Source organism: Triticum aestivum, chromosome 4A (assembly GCF_018294505.1).
Source record: "Triticum aestivum cultivar Chinese Spring chromosome 4A, IWGSC CS RefSeq v2.1, whole genome shotgun sequence".
In the NCBI taxonomy this organism is placed as follows: Eukaryota; Viridiplantae; Streptophyta; class Magnoliopsida; order Poales; family Poaceae; genus Triticum; species Triticum aestivum.
This window is the reverse complement of record NC_057803.1, coordinates 24,707,349-24,729,727: the sequence shown is the minus strand read 5'-3', so window position 1 is coordinate 24,729,727 and position 22,379 is coordinate 24,707,349. Positions and strand designations below refer to the sequence as shown.

Below are 22,379 nucleotides of genomic sequence, written 5' to 3'. Positions count from 1 at the left end.
TAATGCTATATTGTAGCAACCCCCTCTTCCTAAACGTGTCCAGGAACCTGAACAAATGGTGATCTTCGCATTTGAAGCATGTTCACAGCATCTACATCATTCTTTTTGTAGATGTAGTTCGGATTTGACATCCTCTCCCTATCTCGAGCTAAAAATGGACCATAATGGACCATATGCTTTGAATTACGATGAACTTCTCTCTTGTGGATCAACATGACCGATGCCTAAATCTAGAGTGTTCCTGTGTGAACTACTAGCTTTAACTGTTCGCTCTAGTGAAATCGGGGTCCTAATGAGCTAACAATGAAGGGTGGTTGTATGTTTCTTACCACCATTGGAGTCGACTACCCACACATGCTGGAGACAGATACGAAGGGAAGGAGCGGGTCATGGCGTCAGAGATTTAAGTCGTCGCCACTGCCTCTTCCGCATATCTAAGTTGCTGCCATTGTCGATGCGGAGAATTGAGGTTGGATTTGTCCTACTGCTAGAGGTGAGCGAGTAAAATGGAGTGAGACTCTATTTCGCGTCATCCTAGGTTGATAAATTTGGGTCTCCTGCCATTTCCATGTCAATTCCCCCTGTAGCGCCACACACGCAGTTCCCCTTTAGCAGTTGAGACTCAACATGGCATTTTTGCGACGGCCGATTGGAACGTTCCTAGTAAGCCATACTCTGTACTTTAAATTTCTTGCGCATGGGAGCCAACACCTCTTGTACACAATTAGACGGGCTTTTCTTGCATCTAGTGGCCTTGTTTGGGTGGGATGTAGGTAACCAAACACGCCCTAGATTTCCACTCATCTCCATGGACGATGAGGAGCACTCCACCCGCCACTTCATGGTCCATACCATCCAATATCTTCATATCTTGTGGAAATAAAGTCCAAACATCAAGTGAGCCACAGTCAAAGACCGTGGCATCACAAACTAGTTCAGGTACTCATTTATTTATTTCCGGTTTCATATATCTTTTTGTGTGTTCTGTAGCATACACGATTTAGTTTACCTTTGTTATCCTCTATTGTTCGTCTGAAGGAATATAAGACCAATTGCTTAGAGTTCACTTGTTTAAGTTTCCAATCTCACTTTAACTACTTGAGTCACCACATGGCCCATGTGGTAAGCAACCCCCCCCCCCCCCTCACCCCCAAAAAATACTTTTTCCATACCGAGCGCTCCTCTAGTTTTCCAGGGATTTTTCTTCCTTTTTTAGGGTTTTTAATTCTAATCAGTTTCCCATAAACACATGATATGTGAATATTATGTTGGTTACATGAAGATTTTTCTTGAAGACTTGGAAACTTTTTCAAAACTACAAACAAAAAATTTATGGGTGAACACTTTTTAAAATTACACATACATTTTTAAAGAACACGATTAACAACTTTTCAAAATATTCAAGTAATGTGAAATTTTGCTCATGCATTTACAAAAAGAATCGTAATATTTAAAAAAGTGTACATTTATTTTTCAAATAAAATTTTGTGTAATATTACCAAAATTCATATATTGAAAAAATATTTATTTATTATATTTCTTGAAAATAGGGAACAAAAAGTGGAAAAGGAGAACAAAAGAAGAAGAAAATACTAGGAAGAAACCGAAAAAACCCAAACTAAGCCAAAGAAAATAGAAAAGAAAAAACAGTGGAAAAAAAGTTGGCAACATGGGTAGTTTCCATATAGTAGGATTAAACTTTTTTTAGAATAATAATACAGTAGGATTTACCCTTTTTTATCTGCTGAATATAATAGGATTGGCAATCACACAGAGGTTGTGCACCATTGGCTGGCCCATTTACTGGTTTTGCAATCACTTTTGTTTTTTGTTTTTTTGTGTCCTTTATTTCAGGATTTTTTTTCTTTCATTGTTTTTCTTTTTCTCTTTCCCCATTTAATTTTACATGTATAATTGTTTTAACATGAATGTTTTTGGAAACAGACAATGAACATTTTCCGAATAGACAACAGACATTTTTATATACACGGTGAATATCATTAAATACATGATGAAGATATTTTTTAAGGTGTTCTCGCAATTGTTGAAAATCACGTATTTAAAAAAAATCCAAGTAATTGAAAATTTATTAACATTTTAATTTGATGCATCTATTGTTCTAAGATCTCCTTAAAGAATCGATTATCTAGTAACCCGAAAGGCAAATCTATCTAAAGAAACCTAAACTTTGTGTTTGCGCCGTTGCCTTTTTATGAGATTTTCAATGGTTGGGGAAAAGTTTGACAAAGAAGCTTGAAAATGTTTGTAGTTTTGTAGAAAAACAAAACGCTCGACTGAACTCCCAGGCAAATGGCAGAATCTACAGGGGAAAATCCAGAAAACCGGATGAGCACACCTGTAGCTAACATCTACAGCACGCAGATGGCCCAAACCAGCCCATCACTCTCAACCATGCACTCTGCCTGCAATTTGACGCACAAAGCGTCGTGTATACACCTCTCTCTTTGTTGAGAGCTCTTATTAGGCGCTCTCAACGCCAGTTAAGGCTAAGGCCAAAATACGAAGAAGACTCGCACGCCTACATAGGCGGCCATAGCTAGATCATGGCACAATAACTAGTCGTCCGATCTCACTTTGTTGTCTGCTTTCAGGAAATAGTATTATCTGGTCCTTCTTTTAGTACAACAATTAACATATGTTATTTACCCCATATAAATTATTTGAAAAAATGTAAAACTGAAAAAGGATTAATAAAAATTGAAAAACTCGCGAATTTGAACAATTTTTTTAAAGAAAAAGGTTCATGCAAAATGAAAAAGTTTCCCGAATTGAAGAAAAGTTAATGATTTTGAATATGTTCATAAAAATTGGAAAAGGTTCATAAATTTGGAAAAAGTTCACGGAAATCTGAAAAAAATAATGACATTCCAAAAACAAAAAAAATCGCGAGCTAAAGCTTCATACATTTAAAAAAACACGGCTATAAAAATCACAAATTTTTGAAAAGTTCACAAAAATTGAAAAAATCGAGGCTAAAAAATAATCAAATTTGGAAAAAATTGCGGATATGGAAAAAGCTCAGGTGTTCGAGATAAATAGTTTTTAAATTTGAGGAAAAAAGTTCACAAATTCACAAAGACTTTCAAGAATTTGAAAAAGGTTCACATATTTGAGATAAAAAAGTTCACTAAAAAATAAAAGGTTCACGAATTTGGAGAAAATTTCACGGAAATTTTAAAAATTGACAATTTTTTAAAAAGTTCATGCATTTGAAAAGTATGAATTCTGAAAAAATTCATGGAATAATAAAAAAGAAAAAAGAAATCAAAAAATAAAAGAAATTGAAAAACGAAAAAAGAAAATGAAAAACCAAACAAAAATCATAAAAAAAAAACTCTGCTGGAAAATAACCTACAAACCGATGAAAAGAAACTTTCATGGGACAGCCCGTTTTCTACCTAGGCTTAGGGTGGTGCGCCAATTAACCAAATATAGCGCTTAGCGCGTTAAATAGGAATTGTTCTCGTTGTTCTCAAACAACAAGCATGCCACTCGTTCAACACAGTGAGTTTTGGATTTTCAGAGCAACTCTAAAGGGGCAACCCAATTCGTCCGTTGATGTCCGTTTGGATCGACGCGGATAAAAAAAATGACCCAGCACTCCGACCCAAACGGACGCGCATCCGCTTGGCGTTCGTATGGTGACCCATTTCCGGCCTAATTTTAAGCCGGATTTGCATGCGTGCGCCTACTCCTCTTCCCGGCCTCGTCGGTCGGTAGCAGCCACCACCAGTTCCTCCATTTTCCTTCAAAACCCTCCCGCCCGCGCGCTCCCGCCCCACACCCGTTATAGAAGACGCCATCGACCTCGACACCGCCGGCGGCCTCGCCTCCCTCGCCTCGTCCGGCGTCACCATCCCATCCGGGAAAGGCAAGCCTCGTGCCCCGCGCAAGACTGCTGCCGCGGCCAAGCCAAAGAAGCCGCTGACGCCCGCACATCGGGCAAGAGAGTCGACCAAGAGGAAGGACCGGAGGCACGCCGCGGACGCGAGGTATGAGGCCACCGCGCAGGCCACCGTCGCCGCCGCCGCGTAGCAGGAGGTCACCAACGCCCGCGTCGCGGCGGCAACGAGGGAGGCGCTCTACATGCTACGGTTAAATCCTAGCCAGCACAGCCTTCTCAACGCCGTCGTCGCCGCGGCCAGCACCGGCTCATCGGCGTTTCCTCGGATGATGTTGCCCGACTCGCCCCGCGCGTCGGCTTGCAACCCGATGTCCGGCTTCCACGTGTACCCACATGCGTCCTGCCTTTCCGGGGAGTGCTCGCCTGACGTGAGCGTGGTCGCGCCTTCCATGCCCGCGCCCGCGCCCATTGACCTCAACGCCACCCCGGGGGCTGGTGGCTCGTCATCCGATGGCGTGAGGAAACGCGCGCGGCAGACGCCGACCGGCGTGCTCCCGGACACCCGCAACCTGTTCAAGGGAATGTCGTTCGCCGTCGACGAGGATTACATGCAGAACCTCATCTTCGAGTGCGGTGCACCGGCCGCTAGCTACGATCCTGACGAGACACAAAGCCAGGACAGCCGTGGGCCGTTCACGCCGGCCGCTGGCTATGATCCCGACCAGGTGGCCTTCATGCGTGATCAGGTCAGCATCGACCTGGACGGCTTCCCACTCGACCACGAGTTCCCGGACGACTACGGGCTAGAGGAAGAGGACGAGTGCGACATCGAAGTGGAGCCTTTGTTCGAGGACGAGCTCGCCAACCAAGCTGCCAGTCCTAAGCCGAAGCGCAAGAGCAAGCGCACGAAGGCATACACGGCCGCCGTGGACAAGCTTCTTTGCGAGTGCTGGCGCGACATTGGACAAGACTCCAAGACGGGCGCCGAACAAAATTATTCAACCTTTTGGATTCGTGTCCATCGAAAGTTTCATGACCGCAAGAAGTTTCCGCCTTACCAATTTATGAGCACGCGCGGTTGGGTGTCCATTTTCAGGTGATGGGGGGTGATTCAACAAGATTGCAAAAAGTTTTGCGCCACTCTTGAGAGCGTCAAGGCCCGTCCCGTGAGCGGCATCGGCATGCAAGACATGGTATGCTAGCAATCCGCCCTCTTTTGTGTCATCAAGTTCATGCTTGCGTGTTCTTTTATGTATCATTTGCCCATATGCTTGCATGAAAATATTTTGTAGGCATTTCAAGCTTTGGAGGCATTCAAGGTTTAAAACAACGGCAAGTGCTTCAATCTTTCCCATTGCTTTCGGGTCATCAAGGACGAGGAGAAGTTCAAGGCGCAATATGCCGCCCTCAAGTCGCGTGGGGGGGAAGCAAGCCGTGGAGGGGGTTGGGGAGGGCGAGCCGGCACGGCCGCGGGGAAGACCAACTCCAAGAAGGAGGACAAGCGAGATGCGGCATCCAATGCCTTGATCACAAGTATAGAGGGCATGATGAATAAGAAGGACTCAGGGAAGGAGGAGCGCCGGCGTTTCATAGAAGAGCAAATGAACGCCTTCATGAAGATCCAATGAAGGAGGCTTGAGATGGACGCAGAGATACAAGCCAAGCAGCTTGAGATGGAGGCGGAGAAACAAGCCAAGATATTAGAGATCGAGGCTGCCAAAGCCAAGACCAAGACGAAAAAAGTGGCACTCGCGAGCATAATGACCGGGGTGAAGATCATGAAGGTGGATTTCAACACCGGGTCGTCAAGAAAGAGGCCGTGGTTCGAGAAGTTGCAGATCGACATGCTTAAATTCGACGACGAGTGATTTATGGCGGCGAGCGCTATCTTTTTTATGTCGGATCGAGAGAGCAGATGTCGATGATGAGATTCCGGGCAGAGATTGATGAGATCAGCAGGCATAGGGGATTTCTCGGGAAAAAAACAGGCATGGAATGGGAGCCGATTGAGCGAAGAGAAAGATGTAGAGAGTGCGTGCGTGCGTCAGCGGCGGGAGGGGGCGACGCGTGGAGGGGCAGCGGGCCGCGGTGGCGCGCTGCATGTGCGCATGCACGCCACCCTATAGCCAGCCGCACGCACGGACCGACCGCTCGCTCCTCACATTCACTGCGCGCACAAATTAACCAAGTGATTAGCCATGGACACGGATGTGATTAGCGGCCGGGACGCGATGGCGCCGGCGGCCGGGGACGGCGGCGCGCGAGGCAAGGCGGGCAGCCGGAAGCACCTCTCCTCCATCGCCAACTACGTCCTCCACCAATGCTCCCTGTACGTCCCCCGCCCTCGTCCTCCTCATCCTGTATTATCATCTCCGTTGGTTAATTGATCGATTCACGGCGACTCGCCATCGCTCTGCTCTCGATCCGTTAATTCTGTTGGTTCCGCTGCCGATTTATGGGAGCAACTGTATCTGTGTGTCTGTGTGTGTTTCCGTTGATGCAAAGCCCTAGGCGGGATTGCACCATTCTCGGCCAGATGAAGCACGGTGCTGGAATACTCGGTGTGTTATTTCGGTCACTCTGAATTAAGGAACAAAAATTGCTGTATTTTCCTCAGCGGCCTAATTGATGCCGTATATGCTAGAAGTGGCCCGGCGCGTTCTTGCGACGATTCTGTTCTAATTCATAACTGTTGATATTGACGGAAGTGTTCAGGTTAACCACTGAGAATTAATTGTCGCCAGTGTTTTGTGCATTCATGTTCATCAGATTCAGATACAGTCGTACGAAAAAAAACGTGTTGCTGCCTCTTATGCCCCTGTTTTCGCGTTCAGTTTAAACTGAGACTGAAGATATGGTTCAGTTTTGCTACACTAAGAATTCTTTTGGTTAGAGATGAAATCAAGTAACTAACATGTCCATGGCATACAGGACGCTGCACAAGAGCGTCGACGATCTAGTCGCCGACTTCGAGTCGGGCCTGAAGAATGCCGCATTGGACAACTACTCAAGAAGACTAGTTGAGTACTGCAGCCTTCAGGCTCTGCAATCTCTAACATCTCCTGATCTAGGAGACACGCTTCATGAGGGATCCCTTGGTCGGTTCACGTTTGATATGATGCTAGCCTGGGAGACGCCCACTTCTTCGGATCAACAAATTACCATGGTCAGTGACTCTAGATATGTGTGTACTATATATGACAAATGATAATGCTTCCATTCTGAACTGACTCGACCCGCTAAATATTACAGGAGAGCATAGCAAAAGAGAGAGAAGATCGGAAGGAACCACTTGGAGCAAATGAGGCTGTGATGGGTGATGACACGTCGCTGTTCTATTCGGATATGATGCCCCTTCTTGTAAGTGTGCATGCCAAAGACACGACTTATTTTCGGTATACTGATGTGTAACTTGCTCTGAGCATTGATTGATTAACAATCCCATAGGTGAATGAAGATCCGACAGTCGGAGAAGATGCATACGTGTGGTTTGGATCTGTATTTCCTTTGGCTTGTGACGTTGTCAATGCGCGATTCACTTTTGAAGCCCTCACCGCTACCACAGCTAACAGGCTACACTATCCTGCTTATGACAAATTCCTGAAGGAAATGGATAAGTATGTCACAACTCACAACTCCCACGGTCAGATAATATTCTCCCTTTATCAAGCATGAGTTGAAAAATGCATCAGGCACTACTGTCACGCCCTTTTTGTTGGAAATTTTCTGTTACAAGAAAGCTTTCTGTTGGGTCCTCCAGAAAGAAGTTCACTGTTGGATATCCCAGCACTCAAATGGGATTTTCGTTGTTCTCTTAGGTCCTTCAACTTTTTGCAAAGCTTGCCAACTCCAACAGGAGTTGAATTCGCTGAAGATGAATTCATCTTGCACACAGAGGGTACAGCAGGAACACAAAGGGTGGTTCGGCACATTGGGACCGGCAGCTGGCCTGGTAATCAATCCAATCTTTATTTGTTCTTCTGGTTTCTTTATCCTAACGTAGTAAATTGGTAATTTAGTATATAGATCATTTTGGCATTTGTACATATGAAGTATGGAACGTCTGGCTGCTAATTTCTGATGGACTATGTAGGCAGGTTGATTCTGACAAACAAGGCCCTGTATTTTGAGACTTCCGGCATAATTTCATATGGGCCTGCTTTCAAGGTCGAGCTTTCAGATACTGGAATGAATCAACAAGTTAAACCAGCTTCAACAGGTCCTTTTGGTGCACCATTGTTCGACAAAGCCATTGAATTTGAATCACTGTGAGTTCATCTATCTTAGCCTTATCCTCTTGGTGGCAACCAGAAGGTCTTATATTGAACATTTATTATTATTATTATTATTATTATTATTACTACTACTACTACTATTACTACTACTATCATCATCATCATTCACTCACAGAATGCTAGCAAATATTTTTTTCGGTTGCATAGTAACCGTTAATTCATCTATGCAGACCGGAACCTCTGCTTCTGGAGTTTCCGGAGATGACCAGCTCTACACGTCGCGATCTGTGGCTTACCATGATAAAAGAAGTAATCTTTCTCCACCGTTTCATACCGGCGTACAAGATAGAATCCCCTATCCACAAATGGGAGGTACATTCAAGAATCATATTGGGAGTGATAAGGCTCCATGCTGCAAGGGAGATGCTAAGAATGTCACCGCCACCACCTTCTAGCTTCCTAATATTCTCGCTGTATGACGACCTTCCAAAAGGTGATTTTGTGCTCGAGCAATTAGCAAACCACCTGAAAGAGACGTCGACCATAATCCCGTTCAGTGCATCATATGTGTTCAAGAGTTTGAGTAAGTCGGATCCAATTGCGCTAAGTGCGGAGATGGCAAAAGAGCATGACAGGGACTCGAGTACCCATGAACAGCCTTTGACCTCTCTGGGGAACACCATTGATAAAGTAAGAGGTGAGGCGAGGGAAGTTACGGTTGCTAATGCTCCTATTGAGGGGATGAAGGAGGAAGGTCTCACTGATAGCCTTCTTGTATTAGTGGTATGATTAAAAGCAAAAAAAATTCCTCCTACGTACCTCTTCTTTCAGTTCCAGTTGTTTCTTGAATTCTCGTACTACTAAACCAGCATTGAACTGAATATCTCTGTTCGTTCTTTTGTTTGTATAGGGGTTGGTAAGTCCCATCAGCAAATTGGGTCCGGTGATCCAAGAGATAATCTCGTGGGATAGACCGCAAGTCACCGGCGGTGTTCTTGTTGTAACTTTGCTGACCATATACAAGTAAGATAAACATCATCATATCACTTACACCGGTCATATATTTGCGTGTACATGAGTCTGAAATGGTACGGGGAATATAATGTCCAAGTTTCATCTTCTCTATTGCAGCGAGTGGGTCGGTTATGCACTGGCAGCATCCTTGATACTGGTGGTGGGCGCGATGGTCTGGGCCAAGGAGAGGAAGTTAGGCGAGATATGCTCGGAGGTGATCATCGACAAGTCCTCGGACAAGACGACGATGGAGAGCATAGTGGAGGCGCAGCACAGCATGAAGAAGGTGCACGAGTACGTGAAGACGGCGAACGTCGTGATCCTCAGGCTATGGTCCATTGTTCTAGCCCGCTCACCGAAGGTATATATGATCGCACACTATTTGTGATCACTGATCATCCTTTGTGCACTATTGGGGTGCCGTCTGTCACATATGTGGTTTTTGGACAATCCTGTTCTTCTGTCTGCAGCACACGGAGACGGTGATCTGGATGCTGACGGGCCTCGCGGTGGCGCTGGCCGTGGTCCCTTTCAAGTACGTCCTGATGGGGCTGACGGTGTGCTGCTTCGCGGCGAACACGAGGGTGGCGAAGGCGGTGTCGGACCCCCGGGGCGGCCGGCGCTGGAGGGAGTGGTGGGAGTCCATACCCGCCGTCCCGGTCCATACGGTGGACAAGGGCGAGCTGCGGACAGGTTGAAGAGAACGCAGGCTGAAAATCCATGGTCTCGTGTAGGTAATCTTGCTATGTATGTACACGCTGGTGGCTTGCTTTGTGCTTCACACTGAAACGTTGTGCCATGAACACGTTTCGTGGGATGTTCTTGTGTATGAATAAAAAAGAAATACGTAATCAGGTTCTGAAACAAAATTACATACTTTATTAAGGCCCAGTTTTTTTCGCTGATTCTTCTAGAATCTTGAGAATTGACCCTTCACCCAGCTTCCTTTAGAATCTTGAACCCATATTTTTTTCACAATCCTAGTTATTTATAGCCTAACTAGCTCGGATTGTATGAGAATTGACCCTTCACCCAGCTTCCTTTAGAATCTTGAACCCATATTTTTTTCACAATCCTTGTTATTTATAGCCTAACTAGCTCGGATTGTAAAAAATTGATGAGTTCAAGATTCTAGGAGAAGCTTAGGAAAGACCCCATTCTCGAGATTCTATGAGGCTGGTCATAGTGGGGAGTAACTTAGACCAGTAACATACATATGTTACTAGTCTATGTTATTACCTTTATAGTGGGTAGTGTCATAGGTATGGTAACATAGGTGTGGTAACATAATTGCCTTCATTTATTACTTTGTAGACTCATTATGCATTGGAAACCGCTATGTGATGGTAACATATTATGTTACTCTATTTGCCTCTCTCCTCATTAACTACTTGCCACATCATCATTTTTGCTTATGTGGCATCTATGTTACTACCTATGTTACTCCCACTATGACCAGCCTGAGAATCGACAAAAAAAACTGGCCCTAAGACACGTGCAGGGATAGGCGGGGGGCGTTTTGGAGCCCGGGCTCATCTAAGACACACAGTATTTTAAAAAAAGTCAAACGATTCAAAATAAATAAATTAAAATTGGATAGAAAAAGTCAAATGATTCAAAATAAATTAATTAAAAATGGCATCCAGGATGCTGAATTGTGCGAAATCTAATGAACAAATGGCACTCGAAGAACTTCTAAAAAAATGGCTCAAACATGTTGGATGCAAACAAATTTACATGCTTGCTCCTAGGGCACTCAAACATCTTGGATGCAAAACAAATTTCAGATTTTTTGAATATAGTTATTGTTGAATTTACGGGAGTAGACATCCGTGGATTACCGTGGCAAGAGTTGTTTCTCTGAAAAAAAAAATTAACCTTGGGTCCATTTCACGTGATCACTGGATTGAAATGTTTCTCTAAAAAAAATTGTAACTTTGGGTCCATTTCACGTGACCACTGGATTGGAATCTAACGGCCACTCTCTTCTTCCTCCTCCCGATAGTGACCTTATTCTTTCTCCTCCCGAAGCCCCGACCCACCTAGTCCGAGGTGGCATAATTGTGTCGCCGCCACCTAACATCGTCCTAACTGCCACTGCAATCGATGGACACTGCCGCGTGGCATCTCGCCCCACCCATGCTACCACCTTCCTTGTGCCATCGTCGTAATGGGCTTCCCTCTAAACCCTGAGAATTAATTTTGGTATCGATGACCCCGTAGCTTCCCCCTTCCTGCCCCAACCATCATCCGAACCTTCGAACATACTATATCTCCTTGGTAAGGCCTCTCCGAGGACGTGACGGCTAGCCGCATCACTTCGTCTCAATCATAGATGTTGGCCAAATTGACGACTGAATCGTAAAAAGACTTTAGTTGCCAAGGAATAGCAAATTTGATCGATGTTGTGTAATCGTGTATTTGTCCACTAAATAAATGAAGTGACTAAAGAGGGGTTCAAAAGAAAAATCGTAATGTTATTAGCGTCTGTTCGTATTTTCGCAGCTCCAAGCAAACACCTCCCGTATCGTTGGATTTGGTCGCACGGATTTTTGCACAATCTTGAAGCTGCGCCAGCTTTACTTATTCGTTCGCATTTTCACATCTCCCGGCGAACGATCTCATCTAGTTTCCCCCTTTGCTGATATCTCTTCCTCACTCTCCCATTCCCCACGTTCCAGAAATCCTCCCGTCATGGCTCGGCTCTCAGTGCTGCGGCGGTAGTGGATCCCGGTGATTCCTGCCTTTTTTTCACACATGCTGTTTGGACAGAGGCAAGCTGGGCTCGGGACGGTGTGGCTATGGTGGCCAGGGCCATGGTGGTGGTGGTCGCACATTTCATTGTTGTCGTGGGGCTGTGTGACGCGATTGCCGGGAATGTGTGGTGATGATCGACGGGGGACGCGGTGGTGGTCCAACGCACCCCCCCCCCCTCCCCCCGGGAAACAAGTCAGGCTTATATGTTGCACATCAGTTTTTGTTTTGCTTTTTTCTTGAAACAGGTTTTCGCCCCCGTTTTATATATAAAGCAACAACCGAACTACCGAAAAAGTACACGGCCGAATGATACAAGGTGGTGAGGTATCCCCCTTACAAGTCGAACCTGAGATAGCCGACACATGCATAACACACACGACTGTGCTACTAGCTACGGGGACCGGAAGCACTAAGCACCCCCACACTATGACCTAGCACACCTAAGCTTCACGACAACTCCTCTAAGAAGGAGAACGGCGCAGAGCGTGGCCATAGCCGAGTCCATACCGAACAAAGGTCTTCACTCGGAAGACCAGGCACAGAAAAAAGAACCACAACAACGTCTTCAAAAAGAGCGCCCCATCCTCGGGTGTCACCGTGAACGCCACTACCCCGCCCCACCGAAGAGCGGGCACGTCTGAGCTCCCCGTCACCACCCCTCCCGTTGCCCATACAACCCTAGTGACATGGCTTATACTCCCTCTGTAAATTAATATAAGAGCGTTTAGATTACTATTTTAGTATTCTAAACACTCTTATATTAGTTTACGGAGGGAGTACTATATAGTACTCCAATACAACCCGTACCAGTAAGCTTAAGCACCCACGGATCGCGTGGGCCCGGCCGCTGGAAAACTTGAAATCCAGGCGCAACGCGCAAGCTTAAGCACCCACGGATCCAGCAATGGCGCCAGCACCACAGCAAGAAGCTTCTCCGAAGCTCAGGGTACTGGAGAGCGCCGTCGTAGCGCCCTGGCCGATCCCTCCGGTGCCGGAGACCTCCCTCCCGCTCACCTTCTTCGATGTCTTTTGGCTCAACTTCCCGCCGGTGGAGCGCGTCTTTTTCTACCACCTCGTCCCCGGCCCCGGCGCCGCCACCATCCTCTCCAACCTCAAGACCTCACTCTCCCAAGCCCTCCGCGCCTTCTACCCGCTCGCCGGCCGCCTGCGCCTCAGGCCCGGCACCACCGACCGCCACGAGCTCCACTACCAGCCCGGCGACGGCGTCACCTTCACCGTCGCCATGTACGACCTCGACGTCGACGAGCTGGCCCTGGACGGGCCGAGGGAGGTCGCCAAGATCGCACAGCTCGTGCCGCCTCTCCCGGACGGCGGCGCGGTGCTCGCCCTGCAAGCCACCGTGCTGCGCTCAAATACTGGTGGTGGGCGCGATGGTCTGGGCCAAGGAGAGGAAGTTAGGCGAGATATGCTCGGAGGTGATCATCGACAAGTCCTCGGACAAGACGACGATGGAGAGCATAGTGGAGGCGCAGCACAGCATGAAGAAGGTGCACGAGTACGTGAAGACGGCGAACGTCGTGATCCTCAGGCTATGGTCCATTGTTCTAGCCCGCTCACCGAAGGTATATATGATCGCACACTATTTGTGATCACTGATCATCCTTTGTGCACTATTGGGGTGCCGTCTGTCACATATGTGGTTTTTGGACAATCCTGTTCTTCTGTCTGCAGCACACGGAGACGGTGATCTGGATGCTGACGGGCCTCGCGGTGGCGCTGGCCGTGGTCCCTTTCAAGTACGTCCTGATGGGGCTGACGGTGTGCTGCTTCGCGGCGAACACGAGGGTGGCGAAGGCGGTGTCGGACCCCCGGGGCGGCCGGCGCTGGAGGGAGTGGTGGGAGTCCATACCCGCCGTCCCGGTCCATACGGTGGACAAGGGCGAGCTGCGGACAGGTTGAAGAGAACGCCGGCTGAAAATCCATGGTCTCGTGTAGGTAATCTTGCTATGTATGTACACGCTGGTGGCTTGCTTTGTGCTTCACACTGAAACGTTGTGCCATGAACACGTTTCGTGGGATGTTCTTGTGTATGAATAAAAAAGAAATACGTAATCAGGTTCTGAAACAAAATTACATACTTTATTAAGGCCCAGTTTTTTTCGCTGATTCTTCTAGAATCTTGAGAATTGACCCTTCACCCAGCTTCCTTTAGAATCTTGAACCCATATTTTTTTCACAATCCTAATTATTTATAGCCTAACTAGCTCGGATTGTATGAGAATTGACCCTTCACCCAGCTTCCTTTAGAATCTTGAACCCATATTTTTTTCACAATCCTTGTTATTTATAGCCTAACTAGCTCGGATTGTAAAAAATTGATGAGTTCAAGATTCTAGGAGAAGCTTAGGAAAGACCCCATTCTCGAGATTCTATGAGGCTGGTCATAGTGGGGAGTAACTTAGACCAGTAACATACATATGTTACTAGTCTATGTTATTACCTTTATAGTGGGTAGTGTCATAGGTATGGTAACATAGGTGTGGTAACATAATTGCCTTCATTTATTACTTTGTAGACTCATTATGCATTGGAAACCGCTATGTGATGGTAACATATTATGTTACTCTATTTGCCTCTCTCCTCATTAACTACTTGCCACATCATCATTTTTGCTTATGTGGCATCTATGTTACTACCTATGTTACTCCCACTATGACCAGCCTGAGAATCGACAAAAAAAACTGGCCCTAAGACACGTGCAGGGATAGGCGGGGGGCGTTTTGGAGCCCGGGCTCATCTAAGACACACAGTATTTAAAAAAAGTCAAACGATTCAAAATAAATAAATTAAAATTGGATAGAAAAAGTCAAATGATTCAAAATAAATTAATTAAAAATGGCATCCAGGATGCTGAATTGTGCGAAATCTAATGAACAAATGGCACTCGAAGAACTTCTAAAAAATGGCTCAAACATGTTGGATGCAAACAAATTTACATGCTTGCTCCTAGGGCACTCAAACATCTTGGATGCAAAACAAATTTCAGATTTTTTGAATATAGTTATTGTTGAATTTACGGGAGTAGACATCCGTGGATTACCGTGGCAAGAGTTGTTTCTCTGGAAAAAAAAATTAACCTTGGGTCCATTTCACGTGATCACTGGATTGAAATGTTTCTCTAAAAAAAATTGTAACTTTGGGTCCATTTCACGTGACCACTGGATTGGAATCTAACGGCCACTCTCTTCTTCCTCCTCCCGATAGTGACCTTATTCTTTCTCCTCCCGAAGCCCCGACCCACCTAGTCCGAGGTGGCATAATTGTGTCGCCGCCACCTAACATCGTCCTAACTGCCACTGCAATCGATGGACACTGCCGCGTGGCATCTCGCCCCACCCATGCTACCACCTTCCTTGTGCCATCGTCGTAATGGGCTTCCCTCTAAACCCTGAGAATTAATTTTGGTATCGATGACCCCGTAGCTTCCCCTTCCTGCCCCAACCATCATCCGAACCTTCGAACATACTATATCTCCTTGGTAAGGCCTCTCCGAGGACGTGACGGCTAGCCGCATCACTTCGTCTCAATCATAGATGTTGGCCAAATTGACGACTGAATCGTAAAAGACTTTAGTTGCCAAGGAATAGCAAATTTGATCGATGTTGTGTAATCGTGTATTTGTCCACTAAATAAATGAAGTGACTAAAGAGGGGTTCAAAAGAAAAATCGTAATGTTATTAGCGTCTGTTCGTATTTTCGCAGCTCCAAGCAAACACCTCCCGTATCGTTGGATTTGGTCGCACGGATTTTTGCACAATCTTGAAGCTGCGCCAGCTTTACTTATTCGTTCGCATTTCACATCTCCCGGCGAACGATCTCATCTAGTTTCCCCTTTGCTGATATCTCTTCCTCACTCTCCCATTCCCCACGTTCCAGAAATCCTCCCGTCATGGCTCGGCTCTCAGTGCTGCGGCGGTAGTGGATCCCGGTGATTCCTGCCTTTTTTTCACACATGCTGTTTGGACAGAGGCAAGCTGGGCTCGGGACGGTGTGGCTATGGTGGCCAGGGCCATGGTGGTGGTGGTCGCACATTTCATTGTTGTCGTGGGGCTGTGTGACGCGATTGCCGGGAATGTGTGGTGATGATCGACGGGGGACGCGGTGGTGGTCCAACGCACCCCCCCCTCCCCCGGGAAACAAGTCAGGCTTATATGTTGCACATCAGTTTTTGTTTTGCTTTTTTCTTGAAACAGGTTTTCGCCCCCGTTTTATATATAAAGCAACAACCGAACTACCGAAAAAGTACACGGGCGAATGATACAAGGTGGTGAGGTATCCCCCTTACAAGTCGAACCTGAGATAGCCGACACATGCATAACACACACGACTGTGCTACTAGCTACGGGGACCGGAAGCACTAAGCACCCCCACACTATGACCTAGCACACCTAAGCTTCACGACAACTCCTCTAAGAAGGAGAACGGCGCAGAGCGTGGCCATAGCCGAGTCCATACCGAACAAAGGTCTTCACTCGGAAGACCAGGCACAGAAAAAAGAACCACAACAACGTCTTCAAAAAGAGCGCCCCATCCTCGGGTGTCACCGTGAACGCCACTACCCCGCCCCACCGAAGAGCGGGCACGTCTGAGCTCCCGGTCACCACCCCTCCCGTTGCCCATACAACCCTAGTGACATGGCTTATACTCCCTCTGTAAATTAATATAAGAGCGTTTAGATTACTATTTTAGTATTCTAAACACTCTTATATTAGTTTACGGAGGGAGTACTATATAGTACTCCAATACAACCCGTACCAGTAAGCTTAAGCACCCACGGATCGCGTGGGCCCGGCCGCTGGAAAACTTGAAATCCAGGCGCAACGCGCAAGCTTAAGCACCCACGGATCCAGCAATGGCGCCAGCACCACAGCAAGAAGCTTCTCCGAAGCTCAGGGTACTGGAGAGCGCCGTCGTAGCGCCCTGGCCGATCCCTCCGGTGCCGGAGACCTCCCTCCCGCTCACCTTCTTCGATGTCTTTTGGCTCAACTTCCCGCCGGTGGAGCGCGTCTTTTTCTACCACCTCGTCCCCGGCCCCGGCGCCGCCACCATCCTCTCCAACCTCAATACCTCACTCTCCCAAGCCCTCCGCGCCTTCTACCCGCTCGCCGGCCGCCTGCGCCTCAGGCCCGGCACCACCGACCGCCACGAGCTCCACTACCAGCCCGGCGACGGCGTCACCTTCACCGTCGCCATGTACGACCTCGACGTCGACGAGCTGGCCCTGGACGGGCCGAGGGAGGTCGCCAAGATCGCACAGCTCGTGCCGCCTCTCCCGGACGGCGGCGCGGTGCTCGCCCTGCAAGCCACCGTGCTGCGCTCAAATACTGGTGGTGGGCGCGATGGTCTGGGCCAAGGAGAGGAAGTTAGGCGAGATATGCTCGGAGGTGATCATCGACAAGTCCTCGGACAAGACGACGATGGAGAGCATAGTGGAGGCGCAGCACAGCATGAAGAAGGTGCACGAGTACGTGAAGACGGCGAACGTCGTGATCCTCAGGCTATGGTCCATTGTTCTAGCCCGCTCACCGAAGGTATATATGATCGCACACTATTTGTGATCACTGATCATCCTTTGTGCACTATTGGGGTGCCGTCTGTCACATATGTGGTTTTTGGACAATCTTGTTCTTCTGTCTGCAGCACACGGAGACGGTGATCTGGATGCTGACGGGCCTCGCGGTGGCGCTGGCCGTGGTCCCTTTCAAGTACGTCCTGATGGGGCTGACGGTGTGCTGCTTCGCGACGAACACGAGGGTGGCGAAGGCGGTGTCGGACCCCCGGGGCGGCCGGCGCTGGAGGGAGTGGTGGGAGTCCATACCCGCCGTCCCGGTCCATACGGTGGACAAGGGCGAGCTGCGGACAGGTTGAAGAGAACGCCGGCTGAAAATCCATGGTCTCGTGTAGGTAATCTTGCTATGTATGTACACGCTGGTGGCTTGCTTTGTGCTTCACACTGAAACGTTGTGCCATGAACACGTTTCGTGGGATGTTCTTGTGTATGAATAAAAAAGAAATACGTAATCAGGTTCTGAAACAAAATTACATACTTTATTAAGGCCCAGTTTTTTTCGCTGATTCTTCTAGAATCTTGAGAATTGACCCTTCACCCAGCTTCCTTTAGAATCTTGAACCCATATTTTTTTCACAATCCTAGTTATTTATAGCCTAACTAGCTCGGATTGTAAAAAATTGATGAGTTCAAGATTCTAGGAGAAGCTTAGGAAAGACCCCATTCTCGAGATTCTATGAGGCTGGTCATAGTGGGGAGTAACTTAGACCAGTAACATACATATGTTACTAGTCTATATTACTACCTTTATAGTGGATAGTGTCATAGGTGTGGTAACATAGATGTGGTAACATAATTGCCTTCATTTATTACTTTGTAGACTCATTATGCATTAGAAACCGCTATGTGATGGTAACATATTATGTTACTCTATTTGCCTCTCTCCTCATTAACTACTTGCCACATCATCATTTTTGCTTATGTGGCATCTATGTTACTACCTATGTTACTCCCACTATGACTAGCCTGAGAATCGACAAAAAAAACTGGCCCTAAGACACGTGCAGGGATAGGCGGGGGGCGTTTTGGAGCCCGGGCTCATCTAAGACACACAGTATTTTAAAAAAAGTCAAACGATTCAAAATAAATAAATTAAAATTGGATAGAAAAAGTCAAATGATTCAAAATAAATTAATTAAAAATGGCATCCAGGATGCTGAATTGTGCGAAATCTAATGAACAAATGGCACTCGAAGAACTTCTAAAAAAATGGCTCAAACATGTTGGATGCAAACAAATTTACATGCTTGCTCCTAGGGCACTCAAACATCTTGGATGCAAAACAAATTTCAGATTTTTTGAATATAGTTATTGTTGAATTTACGGGAGTAGACATCCGTGGATTACCGTGGCAAGAGTTGTTTCTCTGGAAAAAAAAATTAACCTTGGGTCCATTTCACGTGATCACTGGATTGAAATGTTTCTCTAAAAAAATTGTAACTTTGGGTCCATTTCACGTGACCACTGGATTGGAATCTAACGGCCACTCTCTTCTTCCTCCTCCCGATAGTGACCTTATTCTTTCTCCTCCCGAAGCCCCGACCCACCTAGTCCGAGGTGGCATAATTGTGTCGCCGCCACCTAACATCGTCCTAACTGCCACTGCAATCGATGGACACTGCCGCGTGGCATCTCGCCCCACCCATGCTACCACCTTCCTTGTGCCATCGTCGTAATGGGCTTCCCTCTAAACCCTGAGAATTAATTTTGGTATCGATGACCCCGTAGCTTCCCCCTTCCTGCCCCAACCATCATCCGAACCTTCGAACATACTATATCTCCTTGGTAAGGCCTCTCCGAGGACGTGACGGCTAGCCGCATCACTTCGTCTCAATCATAGATGTTGGCCAAATTGACGACTGAATCGTAAAAAGACTTTAGTTGCCAAGGAATAGCAAATTTGATCGATATTGTGTAATCGTGTATTTGTCCACTAAATAAATGAAGTGACTAAAGAGGGGTTCAAAAGAAAAAATCGTAATGTTATTAGCGTCTGTTCGTATTTTCGCAGCTCCAAGCAAACACCTCCCGTATCGTTGGATTTGGTCGCACGGATTTTTGCACAATCTTGAAGCTGCGCCAGCTTTACTTATTCGTTCGCATTTTCACATCTCCCGGCGAACGATCTCATCTAGTTTCCCCCTTTGCTGATATCTCTTCCTCACTCTCCCATTCCCCACGTTCCAGAAATCCTCCCGTCATGGCTCGGCTCTCAGTGCTGCGGCGGTAGTGGATCCCGGTGATTCCTGCCTTTTTTTCACACATGCTGTTTGGACAGAGGCAAGCTGGGCTCGGGACGGTGTGGCTATGGTGGCCAGGGCCATGGTGGTGGTGGTCGCACATTTCATTGTTGTCGTGGGGCTGTGTGACGCGATTGCCGGGAATGTGTGGTGATGATCGACGGGGGACGCGGTGGTGGTCCAACGCACCCCCCCCTCCCCCCGGGAAACAAGTCAGGCTTATATGTTGCACATCAGTTTTTGTTTTGCTTTTTTCTTGAAACAGGTTTTCGCCCCCGTTTTATATATAAAGCAACAACCGAACTACCGAAAAAGTACACGGCCGAATGATACAAGGTGGTGAGGTATCCCCCTTACAAGTCGAACCTGAGATAGCCGACACATGCATAACACACACGACTGTGCTACTAGCTACGGGGACCGGAAGCACTAAGCACCCCCACACTATGACCTAGCACACCTAAGCTTCACGACAACTCCTCTAAGAAGGAGAACGGCGCAGAGCGTGGCCATAGCCGAGTCCATACCGAACAAAGGTCTTCACTCGGAAGACCAGGCACAGAAAAAAGAACCACAACAACGTCTTCAAAAAGAGCGCCCCATCCTCGGGTGTCACCGTGAACGCCACTACCCCGCCCCACCGAAGAGCGGGCACGTCTGAGCTCCCGGTCACCACCCCTCCCGTTGCCCATACAACCCTAGTGACATGGCTTATACTCCCTCTGTAAATTAATATAAGAGCGTTTAGATTACTATTTTAGTATTCTAACACTCTTATATTAGTTTACGGAGGGAGTACTATATAGTACTCCAATACAACCCGTACCAGTAAGCTTAAGCACCCACGGATCGCGTGGGCCCGGCCGCTGGAAAACTTGAAATCCAGGCGCAACGCGCAAGCTTAAGCACCCACGGATCCAGCAATGGCGCCAGCACCACAGCAAGAAGCTTCTCCGAAGCTCAGGGTACTGGAGAGCGCCGTCGTAGCGCCCTGGCCGATCCCTCCGGTGCCGGAGACCTCCCTCCCGCTCACCTTCTTCGATGTCTTTTGGCTCAACTTCCCGCCGGTGGAGCGCGTCTTTTTCTACCACCTCGTCCCCGGCCCCGGCGCCGCCACCATCCTCTCCAACCTCAAGACCTCACTCTCCCAAGCCCTCCGCGCCTTCTACCCGCTCGCCGGCCGCCTGCGCCTCAGGCCCGGCACCACCGACCGCCACGAGCTCCACTACCAGCCCGGCGACGGCGTCACCTTCACCGTCGCCATGTACGACCTCGACGTCGACGAGCTGGCCCTGGACGGGCCGAGGGAGGTCGCCAAGATCGCACAGCTCGTGCCGCCTCTCCCGGACGGCGGCGCGGTGCTCGCCCTGCAAGCCACCGTGCTGCGCTCAAATACTGGTGGTGGGCGCGATGGTCTGGGCCAAGGAGAGGAAGTTAGGCGAGATATGCTCGGAGGTGATCATCGACAAGTCCTCGGACAAGACGACGATGGAGAGCATAGTGGAGGCGCAGCACAGCATGAAGAAGGTGCACGAGTACGTGAAGACGGCGAACGTCGTGATCCTCAGGCTATGGTCCATTGTTCTAGCCCGCTCACCGAAGGTATATATGATCGCACACTATTTGTGATCACTGATCATCCTTTGTGCACTATTGGGGTGCCGTCTGTCACATATGTGGTTTTTGGACAATCTTGTTCTTCTGTCTGCAGCACACGGAGACGGTGATCTGGATGCTGACGGGCCTCGCGGTGGCGCTGGCCGTGGTCCCTTTCAAGTACGTCCTGATGGGGCTGACGGTGTGCTGCTTCGCGACGAACACGAGGGTGGCGAAGGCGGTGTCGGACCCCCGGGGCGGCCGGCGCTGGAGGGAGTGGTGGGAGTCCATACCCGCCGTCCCGGTCCATACGGTGGACAAGGGCGAGCTGCGGACAGGTTGAAGAGAACGCCGGCTGAAAATCCATGGTCTCGTGTAGGTAATCTTGCTATGTATGTACACGCTGGTGGCTTGCTTTGTGCTTCACACTGAAACGTTGTGCCATGAACACGTTTCGTGGGATGTTCTTGTGTATGAATAAAAAAGAAATACGTAATCAGGTTCTGAAACAAAATTACATACTTTATTAAGGCCCAGTTTTTTTCGCTGATTCTTCTAGAATCTTGAGAATTGACCCTTCACCCAGCTTCCTTTAGAATCTTGAACCCATATTTTTTTCACAATCCTAGTTATTTATAGCCTAACTAGCTCGGATTGTAAAAAATTGATGAGTTCAAGATTCTAGGAGAAGCTTAGGAAAGACCCCATTCTCGAGATTCTATGAGGCTGGTCATAGTGGGGAGTAACTTAGACCAGTAACATACATATGTTACTAGTCTATATTACTACCTTTATAGTGGATAGTGTCATAGGTGTGGTAACATAGATGTGGTAACATAATTGCCTTCATTTATTACTTTGTAGACTCATTATGCATTAGAAACCGCTATGTGATGGTAACATATTATGTTACTCTATTTGCCTCTCTCCTCATTAACTACTTGCCACATCATCATTTTTGCTTATGTGGCATCTATGTTACTACCTATGTTACTCCCACTATGACCAGCCTGAGAATCGACAAAAAAAACTGGCCCTAAGACACGTGCAGGGATAGGCGGGGGGCGTTTTGGAGCCCGGGC

The 22,379-nt window shown here is 47.7% G+C and overlaps 3 protein-coding genes across 4 annotated transcripts; all 3 read left to right on the top strand.

Moving 5' to 3' along the window:
- Positions 1-5,962: 5,962 nt before the first annotated feature.
- Positions 5,963-13,969, top strand: LOC123081632 (uncharacterized). Of its 2 annotated transcripts, XM_044504180.1 has the most exons (11): positions 5,963-6,194; positions 6,797-7,031; positions 7,118-7,225; positions 7,313-7,482; positions 7,684-7,817; positions 7,959-8,133; positions 8,331-8,883; positions 9,011-9,123; positions 9,232-9,271; positions 13,251-13,454; positions 13,564-13,969. In XM_044504180.1, the coding sequence occupies exons 1-11, from the start codon at positions 6,064-6,066 to the stop codon at positions 13,789-13,791; spliced, it is 2,091 nt and encodes a 696-aa protein (XP_044360115.1). In that variant the 5' UTR covers positions 5,963-6,063; the 3' UTR covers positions 13,792-13,969. The 2 variants fall into 2 exon arrangements, with proteins under 2 accessions (XP_044360115.1, XP_044360114.1); XM_044504179.1 differs by lacking the exons at positions 13,251-13,454; positions 13,564-13,969 and adding an exon at positions 9,585-9,983 and having other exon boundaries at positions 9,232-9,475.
- A 3,250-nt stretch (positions 13,970-17,219) lies between these two features.
- On the top strand, positions 17,220-17,938 carry LOC123081631 (uncharacterized). The gene is made up of 2 exons (XM_044504178.1): positions 17,220-17,423; positions 17,533-17,938. Exons 1-2 carry the CDS (start codon positions 17,232-17,234, stop codon positions 17,758-17,760), a joined length of 420 nt encoding a protein of 139 aa, XP_044360113.1. The 5' UTR covers positions 17,220-17,231; the 3' UTR covers positions 17,761-17,938.
- A 3,161-nt stretch (positions 17,939-21,099) lies between these two features.
- Positions 21,100-21,818, top strand: LOC123081630 (uncharacterized). Its single transcript, XM_044504177.1, has 2 exons — positions 21,100-21,303; positions 21,413-21,818. The coding sequence occupies exons 1-2, from the start codon at positions 21,112-21,114 to the stop codon at positions 21,638-21,640; spliced, it is 420 nt and encodes a 139-aa protein (XP_044360112.1). The 5' UTR covers positions 21,100-21,111; the 3' UTR covers positions 21,641-21,818.
- The last annotated feature ends 561 nt before the right edge of the window (positions 21,819-22,379 follow it).